The following is a 21,683-nucleotide window of genomic DNA, read 5'->3' as shown; positions in this document are numbered from 1 at the left end:
TTCATGTTACTTCGTCGCAAAACAAGCAGCATTTCACGTGTCGGGATGCACTCGAATCGATTTACACCATCGTTATAAGCAAACGCAGTTTTTAAATGCGTATGCATAAGCATATGGAAGATTTTCTGTGACGCAATAGATTAGGTAACTATTCTATAACAAACTATTCTCGAAGCACAAACCGATGATAAGGAATTAAAGATGTGAAAAAACAATCACGGCATATAAAAGCGCACGCAACTCGCCGACTATAGCAGTCACAAATCGGTAGAACAAAGCAGAGGGTCATCACGTTACAATGCCGCGCGCTAGTTTCGTATTGCTTATTGCGATCGCAGTGCTCTTTGGTAAGTTTTCGCGTTAATAATAATCGTGCAGCTCGACTAGAAATTTCATGAATAATTGTCGTAATATGTGCCGGCCCTTGTTTTAATTTTAATCTTAATAATCACCGATAAACCTACAATGACTTAAATAATAATGCATATGTATAGGCACAGGTACTTCAAACCAAGAATGTGGGCCAAATAAAGAGTACACTACTTGTGGGTCAGCATGTCAACCGACCTGCAGCAATCCAGAACCAGTTCAAGTTTGCACTGCGGTAATTTTATCGATTTATTAAACTTTATTCGATAACGCGCAAATCCCAATGAATTTTGCTCTGTTTTTACGCGGACGTAGTTGTGCGATTAAAAATAGCATTATTTTGTCGATCACAGTTATTACGATGAATTAACTCGATATATTTTGCGACTTTCTTTTCAGCAATGTGTAATCGGCTGCCAATGTAAAGAAGGATTTCTGTTGAACGGCGCAGGTCAATGCGTTTCCCCCCAAAATTGCTAAAAGCCGATGGAGACTACCTACTAAAGTGTGATGTCCGAATCTATCAAACGTTTCAAAGCTTTCCTAAAAAATTCGAATTTAAAGTTATGTTTGTAAGATGCTTAAATATAAATTAGTTGCAATTAAACCTAATTGGCATTTGTTTGTATACTCGTTGCGTCTTCATTGATTGAATAGAAGAGAAATTGAAATTATTAAAACTAACGTTTCTTCCATTTTATTAATAATATTATATAAGATACTTGCATTTAATATTTTTTTGTATATCCAAAATGATTAAAAATAAATACTAACATGGATAACACATCTTGCTTCTTTTCCGTACCTTTAACGAAAACGTTTCGCAATATTTGTGTAACCCACGGTTCAAGGAATATTATTGTATTACGCATGGAAATAAAACATGGAGGTAAACTAATGAGTGAAAAAGTCGCACTAAAATGTAAATACGTTCGAGTATTCTTCGTCATGATATTTTGCATTGAGCGAACCATTGCCAGCAAATCTCGAAAACATTTGGAAAATAATTATATTTGTGAAAAAAAAAGAAATATTTGAATAGCAAAATTTGAAGAGTCAAAATAGTAAAGGGTATAAATATATGTACATATACATGAATCATTCTTCAAGCGTTTTCCGTATTACATAATATTTAAAATTATAAATAAAATCCAATTCTCCAAATCTTTACTCGTGAATCATATATCGTTTAAGAAAGCCGATTTAACGATTTCAGGTCCAATTCGAATTGCAGTGAGACGAAAAGCACACGTAAACGCGACAATTTTCATTAACAACGAAATTCCACTATAGATCTTCCGTTACTTCAAGTTACTTCGTCACGAAACAAGCAGCATTTCACGTGTCGGGATGCACTCGAATCTATTTACACCATTGTTATAAGCAAACGCAGTTTTAACATGCGCATGCATAAGCATATGGAAGATTTTCTGTGACGCAATAGATTAGGTAACTATTCTATAACAAACTATTCACGAAGCACAAACCGATGATAAGGAATTAAAGATGTGAAAAAACAATCACGGCATATAAAAGCGCACGCAACTCGCGGACTGCAGCAGTCACGAGTCGGTAGTACAAAGCAGAGGATCATCACGTTACAATGCCGCGCGCTAGTTTCGTATTGCTTATTGCGATCGCAGTGTTCTTCGGTAAGTTTTCGCGTTAACAGTAATCGTGCAACTCGACTAGAAATTTCATGAATAATTGTCGTAATATGTGCCGGCCCTTGTTTTAATTTTAATCTTAATAATCACCGATAAACCTACAATGACTTAAATAATAATGCATATGTATAGGCACAGCTACTTCAAACCAAGTGTGTGGGCCAAATGCAGAGTACACTACTTGTGGGTCAGCATGTCAACCGACCTGTAGCAATCCAGATCCACACCAAATTTGCACTCTGGTAATTTTATCGATTTATTAGACTTTATTCGATAACGCGCAAATCCCAATGAATTTTGCTCTGTTTTCACGCGGACGTAGTTGTGCGACTAAAAATAGCATCATTTTGTCGATCACAGTTATTACGATGAATTAACTCGATATATTTTGCGTCTTTCTTTTCAGCAATGTGTAATCGGCTGCCAATGTAAAGAAGGATTTCTGTCGAACGGCGCAGGTCAATGCGTTTCCCCCCAAAATTGCTAAAAGCCGATGGAGACTACTTACTGAAGTGTGATGTCCGAATATATTAAACATTTCAAAGCTTTCCTAAAAAATTCGAATTTAAAATTATGTTTGTAAGATGCTTAAATATAGATTAGTTGAAATTAAACATAATTGGTATTTGTTTGTATACTCGTTGCGTCTTCATTGATTGAATAGAAGAGAAATTGAAATTATTAAAACTAACGTTTCTTCCATTTTATTAATAACATTATATAAGATACTTGCATTTCATACTTTTTTGTATATCCAAAGTGATTAAAAATAAATACTAACATGGATAACACATCTTGCTTCTTTTCCATACCTTTAACGGAAACGTTTCGCAATATTTGTGTATCCCGCGGTTCAGGGAATATTAATGTATTACGCATGGAAATAAAATAGAGGTTAACTAATGAGTGAAAAAGTTGCACTAAAATGTAAATATTTTCTTCGTCATGACATTTTGCATTGAGCGAACCATGGCCAGCAAATCGCGAAAGCATTTGGAATAGAATTATATTTGTGAAACAAAAAGACATATTTGAATAGTCAAAATTTGAAGAGTTAAAATTGTAAGGAGTATAAATATATGTACATATACATGAATCAATCTTCGAGTGTTTTCCGTATTACATAATATTTAAAATTATAAATACAATCCTATTCTCCAAATCTTTACTCGTGAATCATACATCGTTGAATAAAACCGATTTAACGAATTCAGATGCAATTCGAATTGCAATGAGAGGAAAAGTACACGTCAATGCGACGTTTTTCATTAACAACGAAATTACATTATCGATGTTCCGTTACTTCATATTATTTCGTTACAAAACAAGCAGCATTTCACGTGTCGGTATGCACTCGAATCGATTTACACCATCGTTATAAGCAAATGCAGTTTTAACATGCGCATGCATAAGCGTATGACGATTTTCGATGACGCAATAGATTAGATAACTATTCTATAGCTAACTATTCTCGAAGCGCAAACTGATGATGAGGAATTATAGACGTGTTAACAAACAGCACGGCATATAAAAGCACACGCAACTCGCGGACTACAGCAGTCACGAATCGGTAGAACATAGCAGAGGATCATCACGTTACAATGTCGCGCGCTAGTTTCGTATTGCTTATTGCGGTCGTAGTGCTCTTCAGTAAGTTTTCGCGTTAACAATAATCGTGCAGCTCGATTTTCATGAATAATCGTCGTAATATGTGCCGGTCCTTGTTTTAATTTTAATCTTAATAACCACCGATAAACCTACAATGACTTAAATAATAATGCATATGTATAGGCACAGCTACTTCAAACCATGTGTGTGGGCCAAACGAAGAGTACACTACTTGTGGGTCAGCATGTCAACCGACCTGCAGCAATCCAGATCCACACCAAATTTGCACTCTGGTAATTTTATCGTTTTATTAGACTTTATTCGATAACGCGCAAATCCCAATGAATTTTGCTCTGTTTTCACGCGGACGTAGTTGTGCGATTAAAAATAGCATCATTTTGTCGATCACAATTATTACGATGAATTAACTCGATATATTTTGCGACTTTCTTTTCAGCAATGTGTAATCGGCTGCCAATGCAAAGAAGGATTTCTGTCGAACGGCGCAGGTCGATGCGTTTCTCCCCAAAATTGCTAAAAGCCGATGAAAGTCTACCTACTGAAGTGTGATGTCCGAATCTATCAAACATTTCAAAGCTTTCTATAAAAATTCGAATTTAAAGTTATGTTTGTAAGATGCTTAAATATAGATTAGTTGCAATTAAACCTAATTGGTATTTGTTTGTATACTCGTTGCGTCTTCATTGATTGAATAGAAGAGAAATTGATATTATTAAAACTAACGTTTCTTCCATTTTATTAATAACATTATATAAGATACTTGCATTTAATATTTTTTTGTATATCCAAAGTGTTTAAAAATAAATACTAACATGGATAACACATCTTGCTTCTCTTTCGTACCTTTAATGAAAACGTTTCGCAATATTTGTGTAACCCGCGGTTCAAGGAATATTAATGTATTGCGCATGGAAATAAAACATGGAGGTTAACTAATGAGTGAAAAAGTCTCACTAAAATGTAAATATGTTCTTCGTCATGACATTTTGCATTGAGCGAGCCATTGCCAGCAAGTTTTTAGAGGTCTGTTTTTATCTGCGTTAATTTAAACTATCGGACTACTAAATGCTTCGCTAATCTTGTTGATGAGTAATGGTAATTTCTCTCCGGCGATATTTTTATCTCTCACTTTGCAAGTAATTTCTATTTACAAGATATCATATGAAATATTTACGTTCTTTCCACCGCATTATTTCTTTTTACTTTATTTATCGTTAACGCGTTACCGCGGAAGTTAGTGTCAAATTTATATATTGGCCTTGAAAACTAAACTTAGATTGTATTGAAAATACCTTCATATGACTAAGTTATTTTGTAGCACAGATAAGAAGCGAACGAGTTACTTTGTAGCACAGATAAGGAGCGAGCGAAATAATTGTTTTCGCGGTAAAAAGTTATCGCTGCGGTAGATTGGCTGTTTTCCATTTTTTTTTATGAACTCCTGTATTACGCAAGTGCGGTTTAGTCGGATAGGAGCGATGTAACAAATCAGTTTTACGAGCGTGATTTGAATATGAAGGTCCGCATATGATAAATACAAAACTAAGCGAAGGCGGCGAGTAAGTTGTTTGCACATTAACAGATCGATATGTCTCGCTTTACTCTCGTCTAGGTCGCCTTCATCGCGTTGATATATTTCCTTGGTGAGTTTAAACGTTACGCAAATCGTGTGTTTTCATGAGGCAGCAGAAATTAATAATCAACAGTGCGCAGAATCGTTACATTTTAATCGCGCGATTACATTTTACATTTTATGCTATTTAATGTAGATCGCCGTCGATTCGTTCTATTTGGTGATGTGCGACTCGACAGAGAAATACTAACTTAATCAAATATATGAAAATTTCATATGTGGTCGCACACGAGAATCCACGATGTCCTTCGACGTGACAGTGGAGCGAATGAGAATCGGCTTGCCCACTTGTGACAATTCCAACTGCGCGTGCGAAAAGGTAATTTCTTGCCATTATTTGATTTTGCTGTTCGCGATGAATCTTTCAAAATAGATCGACCATTTGAGACCAGGTGAGACGATGACTAACGAAAAGACGGTACCGATGTTGTAATCATTGATTGTGATCAAACTTGGTGAAGATACAGTGCAACAACCGACCTATATCAAGCAGTAAGGTGCATTACTAAAAAATAAGCGGAAAAATTTAAATTGTAAATTCTATAGTCATGTAAGTTCTTTAAAGTAGTAGTAGTGGTAGCATAAAGTGAGTTTTTTAAGGATTCGTTAAAAAACTTGCACTACATATAGATTTAAATATGATTTAATTATTGATGCATTTAGAAAACGATTAACCGTTCAGAAGCTAAGATATTCGTAACCTAAGTAAAATAAAAAATCATATAAAAGGTAAGATGACGTCAAAATGATATCATATGGACATTATTATTACTTCTTAGGAACTGAAAATGAGATCGATATAGTTGATATAATTTGTTCAATTTATCACATATAACTAGAGTTGTAACAATGACTGGCGCTTTTGATAAAATTACACTCGAATAACTTGGTTGGTCGGCTTCGCATCGCACAACGGCTCATTATCGATTGTTTGAAAATTCTAAAGTATACTAGGTGACTCGTGTACAAAGTATCAACAGTTGGGGCAGATATTTTGCAATAACTAAATATTGTTTTAGGTCTTTTCACCTTCCATAAAGAACGAATTCTCTTCTCCGTCCGAGTGTTTTCCGCGTGGAAACGTAAACAATGATAAAAATACAAGAGATTTAAGAATAATAAGTAGTTGCGATGGAAAACGCGTATAAAAGTAAGGCCAGTTCGGCCTATACATGCATTAGTAAAGCAGTATTACGCAAAATAAAATCGCTTCACGACCGAAACATTAATAATGTCTCGTACTGTTCTCATTCTTCTCGTCGTTGGCACTGTGCTATCGAGTAAGTATTTCATCGTGTATATTTTACTTTAAATGCAAATGCAATGTTTTTCTATGATAAATATGCTAATTATTTCGATTAAGTTAGGACGCGTTTTGTTCGAGAATTATCGGATATCGTTATTTATTAATTTTGTATCTTTTGTTTCACTTTCCTTTATTCAACAATTAGACAAATACTTGTAATAATAAAAACTATTAACGTCTGTTTACATGGGTAAACTGAGCAATGCAATTAATGGACGTGTCGAAAATGCAATGGTACATCTATAGCTATGAACTTCTGTTGTTTATATTCGCGGCATATGATAATAAATAATCGTTGCAGTCGCAAATGGTCTATCGTTACTGAAATGTAAAAAAAATGAAGAATGGACCGAGTGCGGATCCTGGTGTCAACCAACTTGCTGCGAAAAGGAGCCAAAGGTTTGCCCTGCGGTAAGTGATTTTAACTTAATAACAGGAAACTCAGCATAATGCTACTTTTATTTGGTTCTTTATTTATCTTATTCAAAATGGTATTTCGCAAAATAATTAGTCTTTTATGTAACCTGAAAAGTAAATGTAAATGATACATGTATTAACGATACGAATCTGACTTATAGCGAATAATTTTCATCGGGTTAAAATATCTTACCACATAATATCACTCAAGACGTTTTGTTAAATTATATATAATGAAACAACATATTTTTTTAGGATATTATATATTTAGTAATTATTTTGTGCTAATGTGTTTCAGGTATGCGTCAGAAGATGCCAATGTAAAAGCGGTTACTTGAGAAACAGTCGCGGCGAATGCGTCCTTCCTTGCGACTGCAACTGTAAATAATTAATTGGAAACAACTTATATTCGAACTTCAATTTTCGGTAACGCGATTGTTGAAGAATCGTTCTTCAAATCATAAGCAGTTCTATTGCATTTGGCATGCCAAACTTCTTTTGCTTTTAAATATATTAATACATTATATATTTACGGTGTTGTGTGACGTACAATAAAAAGTATTGTATAATACTAAAATATCGTATGAATTTAATTGTCCCTCGTCGAAATATTGGAATAAAGGTTAGGATACGATTAGAATACGTAGCAATGAAATATTTAAAAAAGTATATCAATAAATCGGACTTTACTAGATTATAAGTAAATGTTGAAATTAAAGTTACACGTAGTTCCTACTTAAATTATCAAAAAGGAAATTTGAATCTTAAAAGAAAATATTGTCCGCGACGTACCTAATAATTCATAAACGTTTGCAAAATTTCATATCATTAATTATATACATAATAATTATAAGTAAGGATAGCTACCAAATCTTCAATAAGTATAATTAATGGTTCGTTTTGAGTTATCATTGTGAACTAACATGGAAAAGGATCTAAGTCCGTTTTATTCTTTTATTAGAAGTACTTAGATAAAATTTCATCTTCATGTCATTACAAAGTTTAAAAAGTTAGAGAAGTTGAACGAATTAATCGACAAAAAAGATTATTTAAATTTTGTCTTCTTCCTCTCATTGTCATATTCACAGTAAGTAGGTCGCTAGAATGACGAAAAATATTTTTATGAACAGAGATGACGTATAACAAATGTGACATCTTCCTTAGCGGGAAACTCTCTGGCATTTCTCAGTTTAACGTCGCAATTTTATGCACTTATGAGACGTTATCAGTTTTCTTATCGAGACGTATTTTGTTCTATCGTCTTCGCATTATTGCTGCAAGAACAAACTTAATTAATTCCGCCTTGAAAAAAATTGTAACTCACATTATTTATCATTACAGGTATGGAGTGCAGAACGCTCTAATAATGCAATAGATTAGATAATAGGTAACTATCTCCAAAACACAAACTAATGATAAATAATTCGCCACAGTTACGCAAGAAAAATCCAATTCGTATGAAGTACATTCCAAAAAAAATGAAAATGAAAATTTAATACATAATTTAAAAAATATAAATAGCACTGAGGTTCTTCACAATCGTTCGAGAAGTCAAGCATGGTCAAACATGATCTACTTTCTTTTCTTTAAGGATATTCATTGGCAAGAATAACCCTTAAAAAATGGGTAAAAAGACGCAATTAGAAACAAATGCCACAATTAGTAGAAAATAAAAACTATTTTCTAATTAATTTTAAGCTTTCACAAGACTTGGGTCGTTTTGTTTTTTACAGAAAGACGTATAGACTATCCATTGATAACAAAATTTAGAAAATCATAATTTTGCGGGTTGGATCTTTCTTGTATAATATGACCAATTCTCCGTGTCTATATATTTAAAAAAGTGATCCCATAAATGCAACAAGAGGAAAAGCACATAAACGCGAATGCGATGATTTTCATTAACAATGATAATTTTCAACATAAACGTGAATGCGACGATTTTCATTAACAATGAAATTTTACTGCCGATATTTCGTTACGTTCGTCACGAAACAAGCAGCACTTCACGTGTTGGAATGCATTCGAATCGATTGACGCCATCGTTATAAGCAAGCGCAATTTTTAAGATGTACATATGTGTAAACATATGACATTTCTTGGTGATGATATATAGATGATGAGTAGATTAGATAATAGCCAACCATTCCCAAAGTGAAAAGTGACAATGAGAAATTCCTTATTAATTATAGGTGTATTAATAGCAAACGCAGCCTATAAAAGCGTGTGTACGTCGTGGAACATAGCAGTCACAAATTGACAGAACAAAGCACCGCATCATCACGTTACAATGTCGCGCGCTAGTTTCGTACTGCTCGTTGCGATCGTAGTGCTCTTCAGTAAGTTTTCACATCGCGTGAATAATAATAGTGCACCTCGGCTTAAACTTTCGTAAATAATCGTCATATATGTACTAGTCCTTATTTTAATTTTTAAGTTTTAATCTTAATATCATCAATAAATTCCACAATTACTTAAATCATATTACACATGTACAGGCACAGCTACTTCACAACGACGGTGTGGACGACATGAAAAGTGGACCACTTGTGGAACACCATGTTCATCGGGCTGCAGCTCACAAACTCGTCGAGCTTGCGCTCAGGTATTTCTTTCGATTTGTTAAATTTTATTCGATAACGTGGATCTCAATGGAGCTTCACTCCGTTTTCAAGCGAACATTCCAGTCGTTTTGTGACACAATTTTGCGTAAGAAGTTTTTGGACTGCGAAACGATATTTTACCTTCGATTCATGTAAACGGCATCTGATGAAGTTTATCTCCAATATTTATATCCTTTTCACGGAGCTGATCCTGAATTTGGCGCAATATAGAATTTCGTTCAAACAGATGAATAATCGTTTTGTCTTTTTTCGACGTCGTCATACGGGTTAAACTCAAGCGGATCATCAACCTTCCCTACTTTTTTATATCGTTCCACTTATTTTGTGCTGTTTCGCCCATTTTCTAAGCCACTTTAAAGTCTAAACATACGTTAATTTTGGTCCTTTTGCATGCGAAACTAAAAACACCGTCTTGTAATGATTGAGATACTTTGCACTCATTATGAAAATTTCCACTTTAACAAAAACTAACGTTTGGAATGACAATAAAGCATGTATTGTGCAAAAAGGCACGCTCCAATCTTTCCAACGTCGTATAGCAGATGAAACTACAGTCAGTCGTTTTGAATTAGGGTAGTAAATTTTTTTGTGGAACAATTCGTAATTATGCGATTGAACATACCGGACATTTTGTCAATTATAGTTATTATGACGAATTAATACGATATCTTGTGATATATTTCAGCAATGTTTCACCGGCTGTCAATGCAAACAAGGATTTTTGTTGAACGCCGCGGGAGTCTGCGTTCCTCGTAATAAATGCTAAAAGCCAATGGAAATATGTAAAGTATATTATTTGGATAAGAGTAATCGGTGGTGATAAATAAATACGAAGTATATTAAAAACAGCAATACTATCTTTAGAAATATATTCAATGTTCTTGAAACGTTCTGTGTAATAATTATTGCAAAGAAAAAACGTTTTCTCACGTGCTTCGGAAAAAAAACAAATTTATCATAATCTTTCACATATTTGAATATTTTTACATTTCTCATTTTGTTATTTGCATATCTCCCTGTACTTTAAAATATGCATATTCGGCATCAAAGAAATTTAAATAGAAAAGATACATGTTATTTTCAAGTAAGAAAAAATCGTGCAACATATATTCTTGTCAGTTCTGAGAAGTGATTCTGAGAGTCAGTTCGGAGAGTTGTACGTCAATGCTGCTTAAATAACAAGTACACGGTTTCACGGAACGAGCAAGATATTAGCCAATATTGACTGTATACGTTAAGAAAGTCTCGTATATGAATGCCGCTTTAATGGATTGGTATCTGCATATTTCGAATAGCGTATTATTGTTCAAAGTAGTTCTACTTAATGCCAATTTCATGGTTGTAATCATACGGAATTCAAATATAGGAAAGGAGGCGAACGATTGGACAATTATGCGATTGTAATTTATTTCTTTCTACAGTGAAACAAAAAAGTAATAGAAAAAAACGTGTATTTAATTCACAATAACAGAAAAAGTGTTGCAACTAATTAACACAAGTAAATGTATAATAGGCTATTTAAAAAAATTAATGTTAAGAAAAATAGTTATGTATCAGATGATGTTATATACTTGTAAAAATGACTCTGTACGACTATCAACCATTTTACATACACAGCCAATAATTGCATGCTTTACCTATGCATTTTATGTATAAATATATATATTTATTAATAATATATGATATATTTCCTTCTAATTTATGAATATGTAGATAGGTGACTTAAGAAAAGAATGAAAAACTTTCATCATATTATGACTTCATGCCACTAAGCCTAAAATGAATCAGCGTGGATTCTATCCATGTAGTCATTATTTTGTCATGTTATGTACTACAACAACATAAAAGATACGTATTAAAAAACGTAGCGGGAAAGATGATATTCGTATCATTGTTACATGCGCATGGTTGTTTACTGATTCTCGTTATAAGTAATCTGTTACCGATTAAGTAGTGAGTGTGAGAAGCGATTAAGTAATGTATGTGAGAAGCAACATAATCTTCATCAACGGATGTATGCGTATCTTGAAAATAAGAAATACGTGACAAGAGCAAGCCCAGAATTCGGTAGAAGGGGCCACTATCATGAGAGATACAGTTGGCAAATACAGTTATAAATACAGTTCGTTAGCAAATACATGCGATGATTACAAATATCTGGAATTTTCAAATTTTTTTCTCACAGGCAATAAACAAACACGAGTTATTTCTCGTATATTGTACTTTTAATAGAGTTAAATTAACAGTAACGGCTAAATAATACTTTTTAAATATTTTAGTGCGCAGAGAAACAGGTGGCTACTTTGGTACTTCCGTATCGTACACATTGAGACTTATTATCGCATTGAGACTCATGTTCGTAATTAATGAGACACAACAATATAATTGCGTTATGACTAATAATAAGTATATTATTCACGAGTGAATAAATTTCCACCGATAAGCGATAAAATCGTGAGAATTATAAGATACAGGCATCGTTTTTGCTTATACACACACACACACACACACACACACACATATATAATATGTAATTATATCGTAATTAATTAATGATGTAACATAAAGATATATTTAAACTAAGTGCGCTATTATATACTGTACGAGTCAACATTAAAGTTTCATTTCCGAAAAAAATAAAATTATTTTTGTGCAATATACAGTATTTTTTTTTTTTAATTCCACACACATCGATATTTTTCTTATAATATTTTATTTTGAAGTTTGAATTATGGACGTATTGATATCTTCACCATTTTTAATTTAATAGATGTGACTAATAATTAATAATATTTAAGATAACATAGAAAAACATTTTACATATATATTGCTGATATTTACGCAATTATAAAATTCAAGTTAATCACAGTTCGAAACGAAGACCAGCCAATTTGATTAACCCGAAAACCCTTGTTTACGAAACGAAATTAGATTATAGGCCAACTGATAAGATTGATAGCTAACCGGTTGATATCATACGGCTGGCGATATTGGGATTTCAGTCTCTAGAAAAATGTATGTACAAATCTGTGAGATGAGTAACGTGGAAAAAAAGAAGGAAGTAGGAGTGCCGAAAAAATATTCATCACGTCGAAGGCCGCCCGCCGTAGTATATAAGCACGGACGATCGACACTTACTGTCAGTCCAACTCGAGTTGCCCAAAACGCAAGTTGTGTCGCAAGTTAATACATTATCTACTGAAAAATACAAGCATGTCTCGCGCAGTGGCTCTTCTCTTCCTCATCGTAGCAGTTGTCACCATCAGTAAGTTTATAAAAAAGTTAATTAACATCTTATATTTATTCTGAAATTCTCCCTATTTGATATTGCTGAAAAATTAACAGTTTTTTCATAAGACTTTTACGTAAGATATACTTTTAGAAGTATAAAGTTAGAGTCGGACAAAAAGTTCGATTCGGTTTTCGACATTTTCTTCGACGGCAAACTAATCACGCTCTACAATAAAGGCGAATACCAGAATATTGGCGAGGAATTATAGATAACAATGAAGATTACTTGCGATTACGAGTGATTTATTTCTACGTTGAATGTGATAAATTCAGATTTAACTAAATAATCAAGTTAAACTTTATAACCGGTTCTATACTATTTGTATAAGTTAAAGATTTTAATTAAGAATTTAATTAAGAATCTTCAGAGAAATATTAACACCATTTATAAAAGAATTCTTGATTAATATAAAATAATTAAATGTTTTATTACGTTTGTAATATATAGTATGTACATTTGTAACATGTTATGTGTAGGTGCCCATCCCCAAGGATTGAAAAGAGATTGCGGCGAAAATGAAGTATTCACTAATTGTGGTACGTCGTGTCCGCCCACTTGCCAAAATCCACAACCTTACGCTTGTACACTGGTAAGTAATGTATTCACTAACGACGAGGCCATATTTAGGAATAGTTATAACAATTTCGTCAAATATCTTAACGAATTTTTTTATATATGTACCATCGTAAATATAAATTTACTTTGAGTATGTTACTTTTATGTTATCCATTAGTTTGCAAGCCAAATTTATGTTCGTGTATTTATTAATAAGCGCAACTTGCAAATATACTTGAATGGAAAATATGAAATTCTCCATAATAATTTTATCTAAATGGAATTTGCAATATATTAAGTAGTTCGTTTTTTATTTTGCAGGCTTGTGTGATAGGCTGCGAGTGTGCCCAGGGATATGTTAGAAATGCTCAAAACAGATGCGTGCTTACACATAATTGCTAGTAGATTAATATTTGAGCATTATAAACATGATGCCAAAAATGAGTCAATTGCGTCATCGAAAAAATGATAAACGCGTAGTTACAGCTTTTTCGACTCTGCTGATTAATATGTTTGTTGTGCAGATTTTTTAACGACGCCTATCGGACGAAACATTATATTGAGATTATTATATAATTAGTTCTTTTACATTTGTTAAGACAATATTGACTTTTATGTTTTTAATAAAAGAAAACTTTGGAAAAGATCAAAATGTTATTGTGTTAAAATTTGATATAATTCCCTTATTTTCCTTACGAATTATTGATATCTTCAACTATTTTTTTTATTAATTATTATGGGTTTATCATACCAAATAATGTTTATATTTATAAAAATATTGGATTGTCAATAGCGATATCTGATATTTATAAAAATTAATATTTTTATAAATATAAAGCATCGATATATGAATAAAATTACAACGAAGATCAGAAACTTTTTAACAATTTAAGCACACCGATTGTCATAGCTGATTCTTCAAGAGACTCGGTTCGCCGGTATCGCCGTCGCTATCAAGAAAGATGTATCGAAATCCGTTAACAAAGTGTCGCGAGAACGCAAAAGTTCGCTTGGTTTCTTAAATATCCTTTTTGGCACTGGCAACGCGAGACGCAAACCTAAAATGAAAATCATAAAACATCAATACGACGAGTTAATTCACGGCTCGGTGCTGGTTGACGTTTCGCTAAAGCGACAGTGTTTGAGAAACACTGCGGAAAGAATATATAGCGAACATAAATAATAATAAACGAAAAATAATCATGACGTTACATATTGTCATGATAAATATATACAGACCGCAGGGCAGATTAGAGGCGGGGATTGATTGCATTTAGCTTCACAAGCTTCCGGTCGCCCACAAGTGGTCCATTCCTCATGAGTACCGCACTGAGGTTCCGGTGAATAAGCGGCTAAACAATATTATCGAGTCATATAAAACATTTGTATTGTATGATATAAAGTCTGTTTGTGCGTCGACATGTATAGAATATTTCGAAATATTGTAACATTCTCTATAGTACGAAACTAAATTTTTCGTGAAAAGGCGTCTCACAAAAACATCGACAGAATTGTATTTCTCACGCAATAAAAGCGTACAATGTGTACGAAACATATTTGCAATCAAGACATAAACATATAAACATTTTTCTCGTGTGCCCGATATTAAACGTACAGTTTAAGATAATTGGTTCCTAAGGTACCGGATTGTCAATAGCGGTATTAAGGGGTTCCTACATAAATTTATTTATTTTTTGTTAAAAAAAATATTTTCCTATAACTTTATTTAACTATCTAAGTAATAAATGCTCATTTTGAGTACGAAATTAAGACAAATATATACACACAATATTACAAATACAGAGGTATTATTGATTACTTAATTTTTTATTAACGCTTTATTTATATTTCAGTTGTGCTAATAGAGACGTACACATAATAGAAAGTAGTATATAAATATTTAAGTATATGTATATATACATGTTTCGTATCATTTTCTAATTTAAATTCTTTGCCTTGGCGAGAGACGTTAGACTGTTTATGTTTGTTGTCTAGTGCCTCTCACATTGTTGATTCCTTCGAGAACATTCTCGAAGTTCGTTATTGTTGACTATCGCTGCCTTTATAATCGGCAGCGGCTCTCGATAACATGAGCTGGTTTTTGACATTTAACGGAGCTAGACTATCCGATCCCATACAAGACACCGCTCGCCTTTTTAAATAAATCAGCAAGATTAATAAAGAGTTCGTTAATCGGCGTCTGTACCATCATGCTCGCAACCAGGAAATTAAGCTAGATGTTCTACCTCGTTTGCGTCAATCGTGGACTTCCCGAGGCTACACGCAAAATCATCAACAACATATATCGCAGGGATATTACAATAAATTTCTTATGGCCATATAAAAACAAAATGTCAATAATTCTAAAATTGTTGTATAATGCCTCTGTATTGATTCTTAATATTACAGTAGTTCTTTACTAAAATCCTAAATATGGTTTAGAAGAAATTAAAAATAAAATTTAAAAATAGGACATAACTTCAAGGAATACATATAAAATCTTTAATTGCGAATATCTCAGTTTCCAAATGATCGATCGTTTTCTAACTTTGCAAACGTGTAGATAACATTTCCATCAATATGCAGCTAAAATTTAAAAGGATCCCTAGAGAAAAAGGTTTGACGGGGACCAATTACCTTATATAAAATAATTGAAAAACTTACAAACGGTGCAGACCGCAATGACGAGGACGAGCAAAGCAATTAGACGAGCCATTTTATGTATTTGCTTGCGTTATGCGTGCTACACTGCAGAAATCGCAACTGATAACCACATGTTTCAACGCGATCTTTTATATGTTTTCGACTTATGACTTTCACGTATAAGTGCATGATTAAACAGAAAGATTTACAAGATGTTTAACATTCTGGAGGGCGTAGGTTATCAACACTTGACTTTTTAACGACATTACCAAATTTATTTAATACGTCGCAAAAAATAAACGCGATATGCATATTATACTCTGAGATTGCAGTGTGCAATGCGTATTATATCTTGCAACCGTATACTTTTTATCGTGTGTTTTATACTACAACAGTACCGACGATAACACCGATGTAAAATAAAGATGATAAAGATAACATATGACACATAGCGCTCGCGGGTAAATAGAAGGCCATAATCTTGCATCTTGATGCATTATTGCATCGTCGAGGTCAGCAGAAATCCTGGGAGCGATAAATGAGATTAGAAGACAGTTACCTTACGATGTTAATTTTATTTTAAAATATTTTTAAATTACGTGAAAATTAAGAGACACGGTAGTGTTGCTATGTTTCTTTTTGACTCGAGCGGATCTAATGTAAAAGCCAATTCACTCTCAATTCTTTCGGAAATATATAGCTATATATTGTAAAAAAAGTATAGATATAGGAAAGATATTTCATATTGAGGAAACATGATTAAGTGAATCAGCTCTTATTAATTTGTTACATACGATTTGGCGCTTCTCGATGTCATTATTTTTATAGTGGGTAATCCGAATTAAGTAATATAATAAAATGCTTTCAAATGTTATCAGCTTTCGTTAAATTAAGTTTCGGTTATCATTATTTTCGCAATGCTATTGCCTTGACCTTGAACTTTATTTTTCACAGTCAAACGCAGCTAATGAAATTGTCGACACGATTTCTTTTCATCGGTAATTACACGTCAATTTGCATATGTATACTCCGTGAGTCATGAGATGACGGCCCTGTCGTTGCAGATAATTTTTCAGGTCGTTCTCAATCCAGTTTAAAGAAGACCAAAGCTGTTACACGCAAGATAAAGTAACAGTGAGAGGGACAATTTAAAGCGTCCTTAGTATCGTAATTGAAAAACTAGATACGATAAAAGAAGACTGTTTCCACGAAAAATATTTCCCAAAATATTAAAATAATCTATACGTGCGTCCCCTTAATTTTCCCCAATTTTTTACATTGAATAACGTTTTTCAAAAAGACAGCTTGCAAAACACAAACTCGAAATATTTAGCTGATGGTTAAATGAAAAAAAAAAGCACGGTGGTAAAGGTAACGCTATCTTCGAACATCTTAATTCAATATAAGCCTCATCCCTGAAATCGGATTAGTCACATGACTGAATATCTTTATTAATTAAGGACGTGGTTAATATCTTAGGCGCCTTGTGCACCCTCGTCACATCCTTCTTCCACATCCCGGCCGACAGCTCAGAAAACTGAACCTCATCATAAAGCAGTTTGTCATTAATACAATTAAGCGGCACGTTATTACACGATTTGCAGACGAGCGGGGAACTCTTGCAAGCTACGTTACTATTTCCGTTAGTGCGTTAATAAATAATCCAGTCTACGGGTTAATCTCCGATGTTAAACGTCGAGCTCAGTTTTAGAAGCAGTACGTTATCACAAAGACGTAAGAATATAACGGTGCGAATGAAAAACGATTTCTTGATGCATCCGCTCGAAATTTCTAATTAGCGTCGACTAGCACCTCGCTAAGATATTAACAAAATTTCGATAACGTTATTATATATAACATCACTATACAATTTTTAAGAAGAGAAAAAAATATATATATATATGTCATGTGTCAATTATGTTTTATGAGACATAAATTTCGTGCAATTTCACACGGAACAAATATTCCACGTCGAACAATGGCGCGATACCCATTCGCTCTTTCGGAGCTGATATTTGACGTTTGGCAAATACCATGGATGACACGCCGCGGCCGCTCCTATCAGCAACGTCTCGAACCCATACTCGAGAACCCTCCGAGAGATCTGAATCGTCAGTTTTAGAGGACAGCGGAGAGAACGATCGGCAGGGACGAGGGAGAAAAGGAAATTCGAAGCATATTCGGCTGCCGCGTTTCCGGTCGGCTGCTTCAATATGACCGATAAAGCAGAATGTCGACCGGGCAGAGACAATACGGCATTCGAAGCGTATGGCGAAGGGAAATCGTTTCTAGCCCGTTGTCGACGCGCGTCATACCGCCATAGGCGCAAACGAGGTTTCAATGGAGGATGTTCCTGCAGAAGGAAGATAATTTCCGAATCGTCCGCGCATGTAAATCGCACTACTGAAGTTATTATTCCCACCGACCGTGACCATTCCGTAAAAGGAGCGAATGCGAATGCGTGCATCACACATTATTTGCATAATGCATAAAAAAAATTGCAGCAATGGTCGCGATATCTAATCGGTACTTCTATTAATAGAAAGAAAGCGTTAGAAACAAAACTTTGCACTTTAGCAGCTTGCGAAGTATATTTTCAAAATATTGGAAATAATGCCAGATGTGTTAATCCGCGACATCGTACCATCGAGGTTTAATTAAATCAATGAATTACTTTGTTCTGTTCAAAAAAGAAATAAGTGAATTTTCTCCTTGTGTTTCTGGAAGAACTTTAGGAAAGAATAAAAGCCGTAAATTTGAAAGTCACAAATTCATACGAATAGTTGCAACTGATCATTAAAAAAAAAACACAAAAATTCAAATTTAATCCAATCGGCCTTGATGATATATCGAAAGTTAATTCATTTATTTCTCATATTGTCTCTTCATGATGAAGTATAAGAAAAAAATTCCGCGTAGGCAGAGATGAAAATACAAATTTAAATGTTCATCTCTTTTCGCTGACGTGCAGCGCGAGAGAGAATGATTTAAAGAAACGCGTCTCTCCTTAGATGAAAAGCCAAGGGGTCTTGATTTACCGCGCTCAATCGGCCCCATTTCTCCATGAAGATTTAATCTACTACGCGAACCTACATTGCAACCCAATATGAAATCTACCGTGGATTAAAATTTACGCAAATTGAAAAGTTTCATAATGGAGTCCGAAAATTCCCGTGATTGGATCGTGTGATATGTTTAGATTAAACTTGAGGATTTTCCAAATTTTCCAATCAAATAAGTATAATCTGTATTTATTATAGTAAGTTAGGAAGACAAGATATCAGCTTAGGAACGAGATATCTGATCAAATGGATGAAAAATATCGAATCTACATTACTTATGTTACAATAAATTGTAATTATCTGCGAGAAATTAACAACGAGATAATGAATGATAACTTGTTCGATTAGGTCATTGATTTTAGTTACTACTGAAACACATAGGAAATTTCTAAAAAATATTAACGGCATCCAATTGGCGCAAGAAAGAAGTATTGTTACTGTTACAGAACTGGAAAAATAAAATCGTGTAAGTTTCATCTTGCATTTGTATTCCGTAATTAAACGCCATGAAACATGGATATTTTCATGTCGATATTCAATAATTAATAATTGTAAAGATACTTTGAGTTTTTGTTGATTCCTGAAATAAGCAAAGGCTTTGTGTGAAAATATATGCATGTATGTGTGTGTATAAAGCTGAAGAGATGGACTTTACGCCTCTGGCGAGTGCGAATTGTTACAGAAGGTACACAGAGCGAATCTCGTTTACGTTTCTCCTTAGTTTAATTATCATGCTCGCCTGCCGTAACTGTCTACACTTGCATTTGATTGAAGAGTACTGCGTCGAGTAATTACGCCTTAGTAAAGGCGACCAGACAAGCGTCAACGTCAAGTGGCGAGCCAGTCGGTAGGGATGCCAATTGTGCAGTAAGCACCATTAACGTGTTTTTCCGTGTTTAACTTGGTGAATTCTTAGATACAAATTCGTTGGCAAGATATTCGTTAACGAATTTTAGGAAAGGTCGTGATTGGAAAAATATCACGTTGAAAGAAATTGAAAGAAATAACCGAAAAACTTGTCGGAAAATTCGATTGTTGCAACAATAAGTGCTTAAGTATAACAATTGTTTAGACAAATAAAAACATTTTTGCAAATAGGAGTGTTTATCGTGTGATATTAAGATACTCGTTATATCACATATATATTATCTCAATCGCAGCAATTTTCCGTGTCCCGCGAAACTCATTTTGCAATTTTATTCGCAAATAACTGACTAAAAATAAGCGTAAAATTCAGCGCAAAAGCGGCGGATATTGTCGGGTAGATATCCGTCGACATTTTATTGACACCGCGGGCATTAAATTCCGTAATGAAATTGGACCGTGACTTCGATACTCACGGCCAGAAATTTATATCTCAATTAAAATGCGGCCCGCTCGCGTTTTATATAAATCAACCGTGAATTTTGCGCCGTTCTCGCGCTTTTTTCCACCGTCGCGATTTCCGTCTTGGTCAAGACCTTTCGCGTGTGTCGATTTATGAAATAATAAGTCACGAGCGTTTCCAGATAATGCATTTGCGATCCGCGTACACACGGAGATAGCCTATCGTGTTTAAAGTGCTTTATTGATACATCCGATTATCGATGAGATACAGCTAAGTACTTTCAAAATACCCGAAGATACGATCATAACTGACTTAATCATTAATCATTCAATAAATAAACGTGAAAAAAATAAAAAAGTAACGATATTACAGAGAATATTGCGTCAGCTTAATATGTACCAATTTAAAGAATTATTAATTAATTAAAGTAATTTAGTTATATGTAATTAATTAATTTAATTAACGTATAAAATGTTATAATATTAATCAGTTTTATAACATAAAGAGACACAAATAATATATTAGGACCAAGTGTCGTAATTGTTAATTCATACAACATTTAGTTCATAAAGTTTAGAGAAATGTGTGATAATGTTTGTCATGCACAGCATGTTGTCCAATTTCATTGGATGCGCCGGTTAATTCCTAAATTCACCCGCCTATTTATTTCCACGGCGGCTTATCGGCCGGTACATTATCTCCATCGCGGAAACACCATCCCCGATGATATTACGTAACGTTCTATGAATATCGATGCGCCCGTCGGGACGTCAGAGGCGTCTCTATTGCGAGAGAAACCTCAACTATTTATTCTCTGCGGGGACTTTCCTGAACGGTCGGTGCAGTTCGACGATAATGCACTCTTCCCTCGCTCCGAGCAAACGTTCGCAGATATTCTTTCGGAGGAAGAATTTCATGTAGGGTTCGATAAAGATGAATTTTAATTAGAGAAAAGAAGAAACAGAGAATGTGTGTGTGTGTGTGTGTGTGAGAGAGAGAGAGAGAGGAGGAAGATTCGCAAAATATCTTCCCGATAGACAGGAGGGGCGGTTGGAAAATTTGCGAACCCCTGGTGGAAACGGGCTCGACGCCGGGGACGCGCCCGGACACGACAAACGGTCTTGCACGCGAGACTATTTACTAGCGGCACCGAAACGCC

The 21,683-nt window shown here is 34.1% G+C and overlaps 5 protein-coding genes and 1 long non-coding RNA gene across 12 annotated transcripts in view; 5 read left to right on the top strand and 1 right to left on the bottom strand.

Annotated features, from left to right (window-relative positions):
* Positions 1–237: 237 nt before the first annotated feature.
* On the top strand, positions 238–999 carry LOC106744833 (chymotrypsin inhibitor-like). Its single transcript, XM_014619878.1, has 3 exons — positions 238–347; positions 495–604; positions 769–999. Exons 1-3 carry the CDS (start codon positions 299–301, stop codon positions 847–849), a joined length of 240 nt encoding a protein of 79 aa, XP_014475364.1. The 5' UTR covers positions 238–298; the 3' UTR covers positions 850–999.
* A 911-nt stretch (positions 1,000–1,910) lies between these two features.
* LOC106744896 (chymotrypsin inhibitor-like) lies at positions 1,911–2,727 on the top strand. Its single transcript, XM_014620029.1, has 3 exons — positions 1,911–2,021; positions 2,169–2,278; positions 2,443–2,727. The coding sequence occupies exons 1-3, from the start codon at positions 1,973–1,975 to the stop codon at positions 2,521–2,523; spliced, it is 240 nt and encodes a 79-aa protein (XP_014475515.1). The 5' UTR covers positions 1,911–1,972; the 3' UTR covers positions 2,524–2,727.
* Positions 2,728–3,575: 848 nt separating this feature from the next.
* On the top strand, positions 3,576–4,310 carry LOC106744897 (chymotrypsin inhibitor-like). Its single transcript, XM_014620030.1, has 3 exons — positions 3,576–3,686; positions 3,828–3,937; positions 4,102–4,310. Exons 1-3 carry the CDS (start codon positions 3,638–3,640, stop codon positions 4,180–4,182), a joined length of 240 nt encoding a protein of 79 aa, XP_014475516.1. The 5' UTR covers positions 3,576–3,637; the 3' UTR covers positions 4,183–4,310.
* A 114-nt stretch (positions 4,311–4,424) lies between these two features.
* LOC106744894 (venom peptide BmKAPI-like) lies at positions 4,425–12,251 on the top strand. 4 transcript variants are annotated; one of them, XM_014620028.1, is made up of 7 exons: positions 4,425–5,617; positions 5,691–5,795; positions 6,318–6,578; positions 6,906–7,015; positions 7,320–7,401; positions 9,520–9,626; positions 10,331–12,251. In XM_014620028.1, the coding sequence occupies exons 3-7, from the start codon at positions 6,530–6,532 to the stop codon at positions 10,409–10,411; spliced, it is 429 nt and encodes a 142-aa protein (XP_014475514.1). In that variant the 5' UTR covers positions 4,425–5,617; positions 5,691–5,795; positions 6,318–6,529; the 3' UTR covers positions 10,412–12,251. The 4 variants fall into 4 exon arrangements, with proteins under 4 accessions (XP_014475514.1, XP_014475512.1, XP_014475513.1 ...); XM_014620026.1 differs by lacking the exon at positions 5,691–5,795; XM_014620027.1 differs by having other exon boundaries at positions 4,425–5,790.
* Positions 12,252–12,382: 131 nt separating this feature from the next.
* Positions 12,383–14,275, top strand: LOC106744880 (chymotrypsin inhibitor-like). Of its 2 annotated transcripts, XM_014620002.1 has the most exons (3): positions 12,383–12,910; positions 13,414–13,526; positions 13,814–13,951. In XM_014620002.1, exons 1-3 carry the CDS (start codon positions 12,859–12,861, stop codon positions 13,892–13,894), a joined length of 246 nt encoding a protein of 81 aa, XP_014475488.1. In that variant the 5' UTR covers positions 12,383–12,858; the 3' UTR covers positions 13,895–13,951. The 2 variants fall into 2 exon arrangements, with proteins under 2 accessions (XP_014475488.1, XP_014475487.1); XM_014620001.1 differs by having other exon boundaries at positions 13,414–14,275.
* Positions 14,276–14,279: 4 nt separating this feature from the next.
* LOC106744881 overlaps positions 14,280–21,683 on the bottom strand; it is a 51,001-nt gene continuing 43,597 nt past the window's right edge. For 2 of the 3 annotated variants that reach the window (XR_001374493.1, XR_001374492.1), the window contains 2 exons: positions 14,732–14,844; positions 14,280–14,550 (listed from right to left, as the gene is read on the bottom strand). This is a non-coding gene — a long non-coding RNA (uncharacterized LOC106744881). Of the gene's footprint in view, positions 14,551–14,731; positions 14,845–16,156; positions 20,906–21,683 lie in introns of those variants that run through there. The other variant, XR_001374494.1, reaches the window with a different exon arrangement.

The sequence above is a fragment of the Dinoponera quadriceps genome, unplaced genomic scaffold (genome assembly GCF_001313825.1).
Source record: "Dinoponera quadriceps isolate SergipeBrazil2010 unplaced genomic scaffold, ASM131382v1 scaffold1308, whole genome shotgun sequence".
In the NCBI taxonomy this organism is placed as follows: Eukaryota; Metazoa; Arthropoda; class Insecta; order Hymenoptera; family Formicidae; genus Dinoponera; species Dinoponera quadriceps.
Note: the sequence above shows the minus strand (reverse complement) of the source record. Positions and strands in the feature narration are given on the sequence as shown.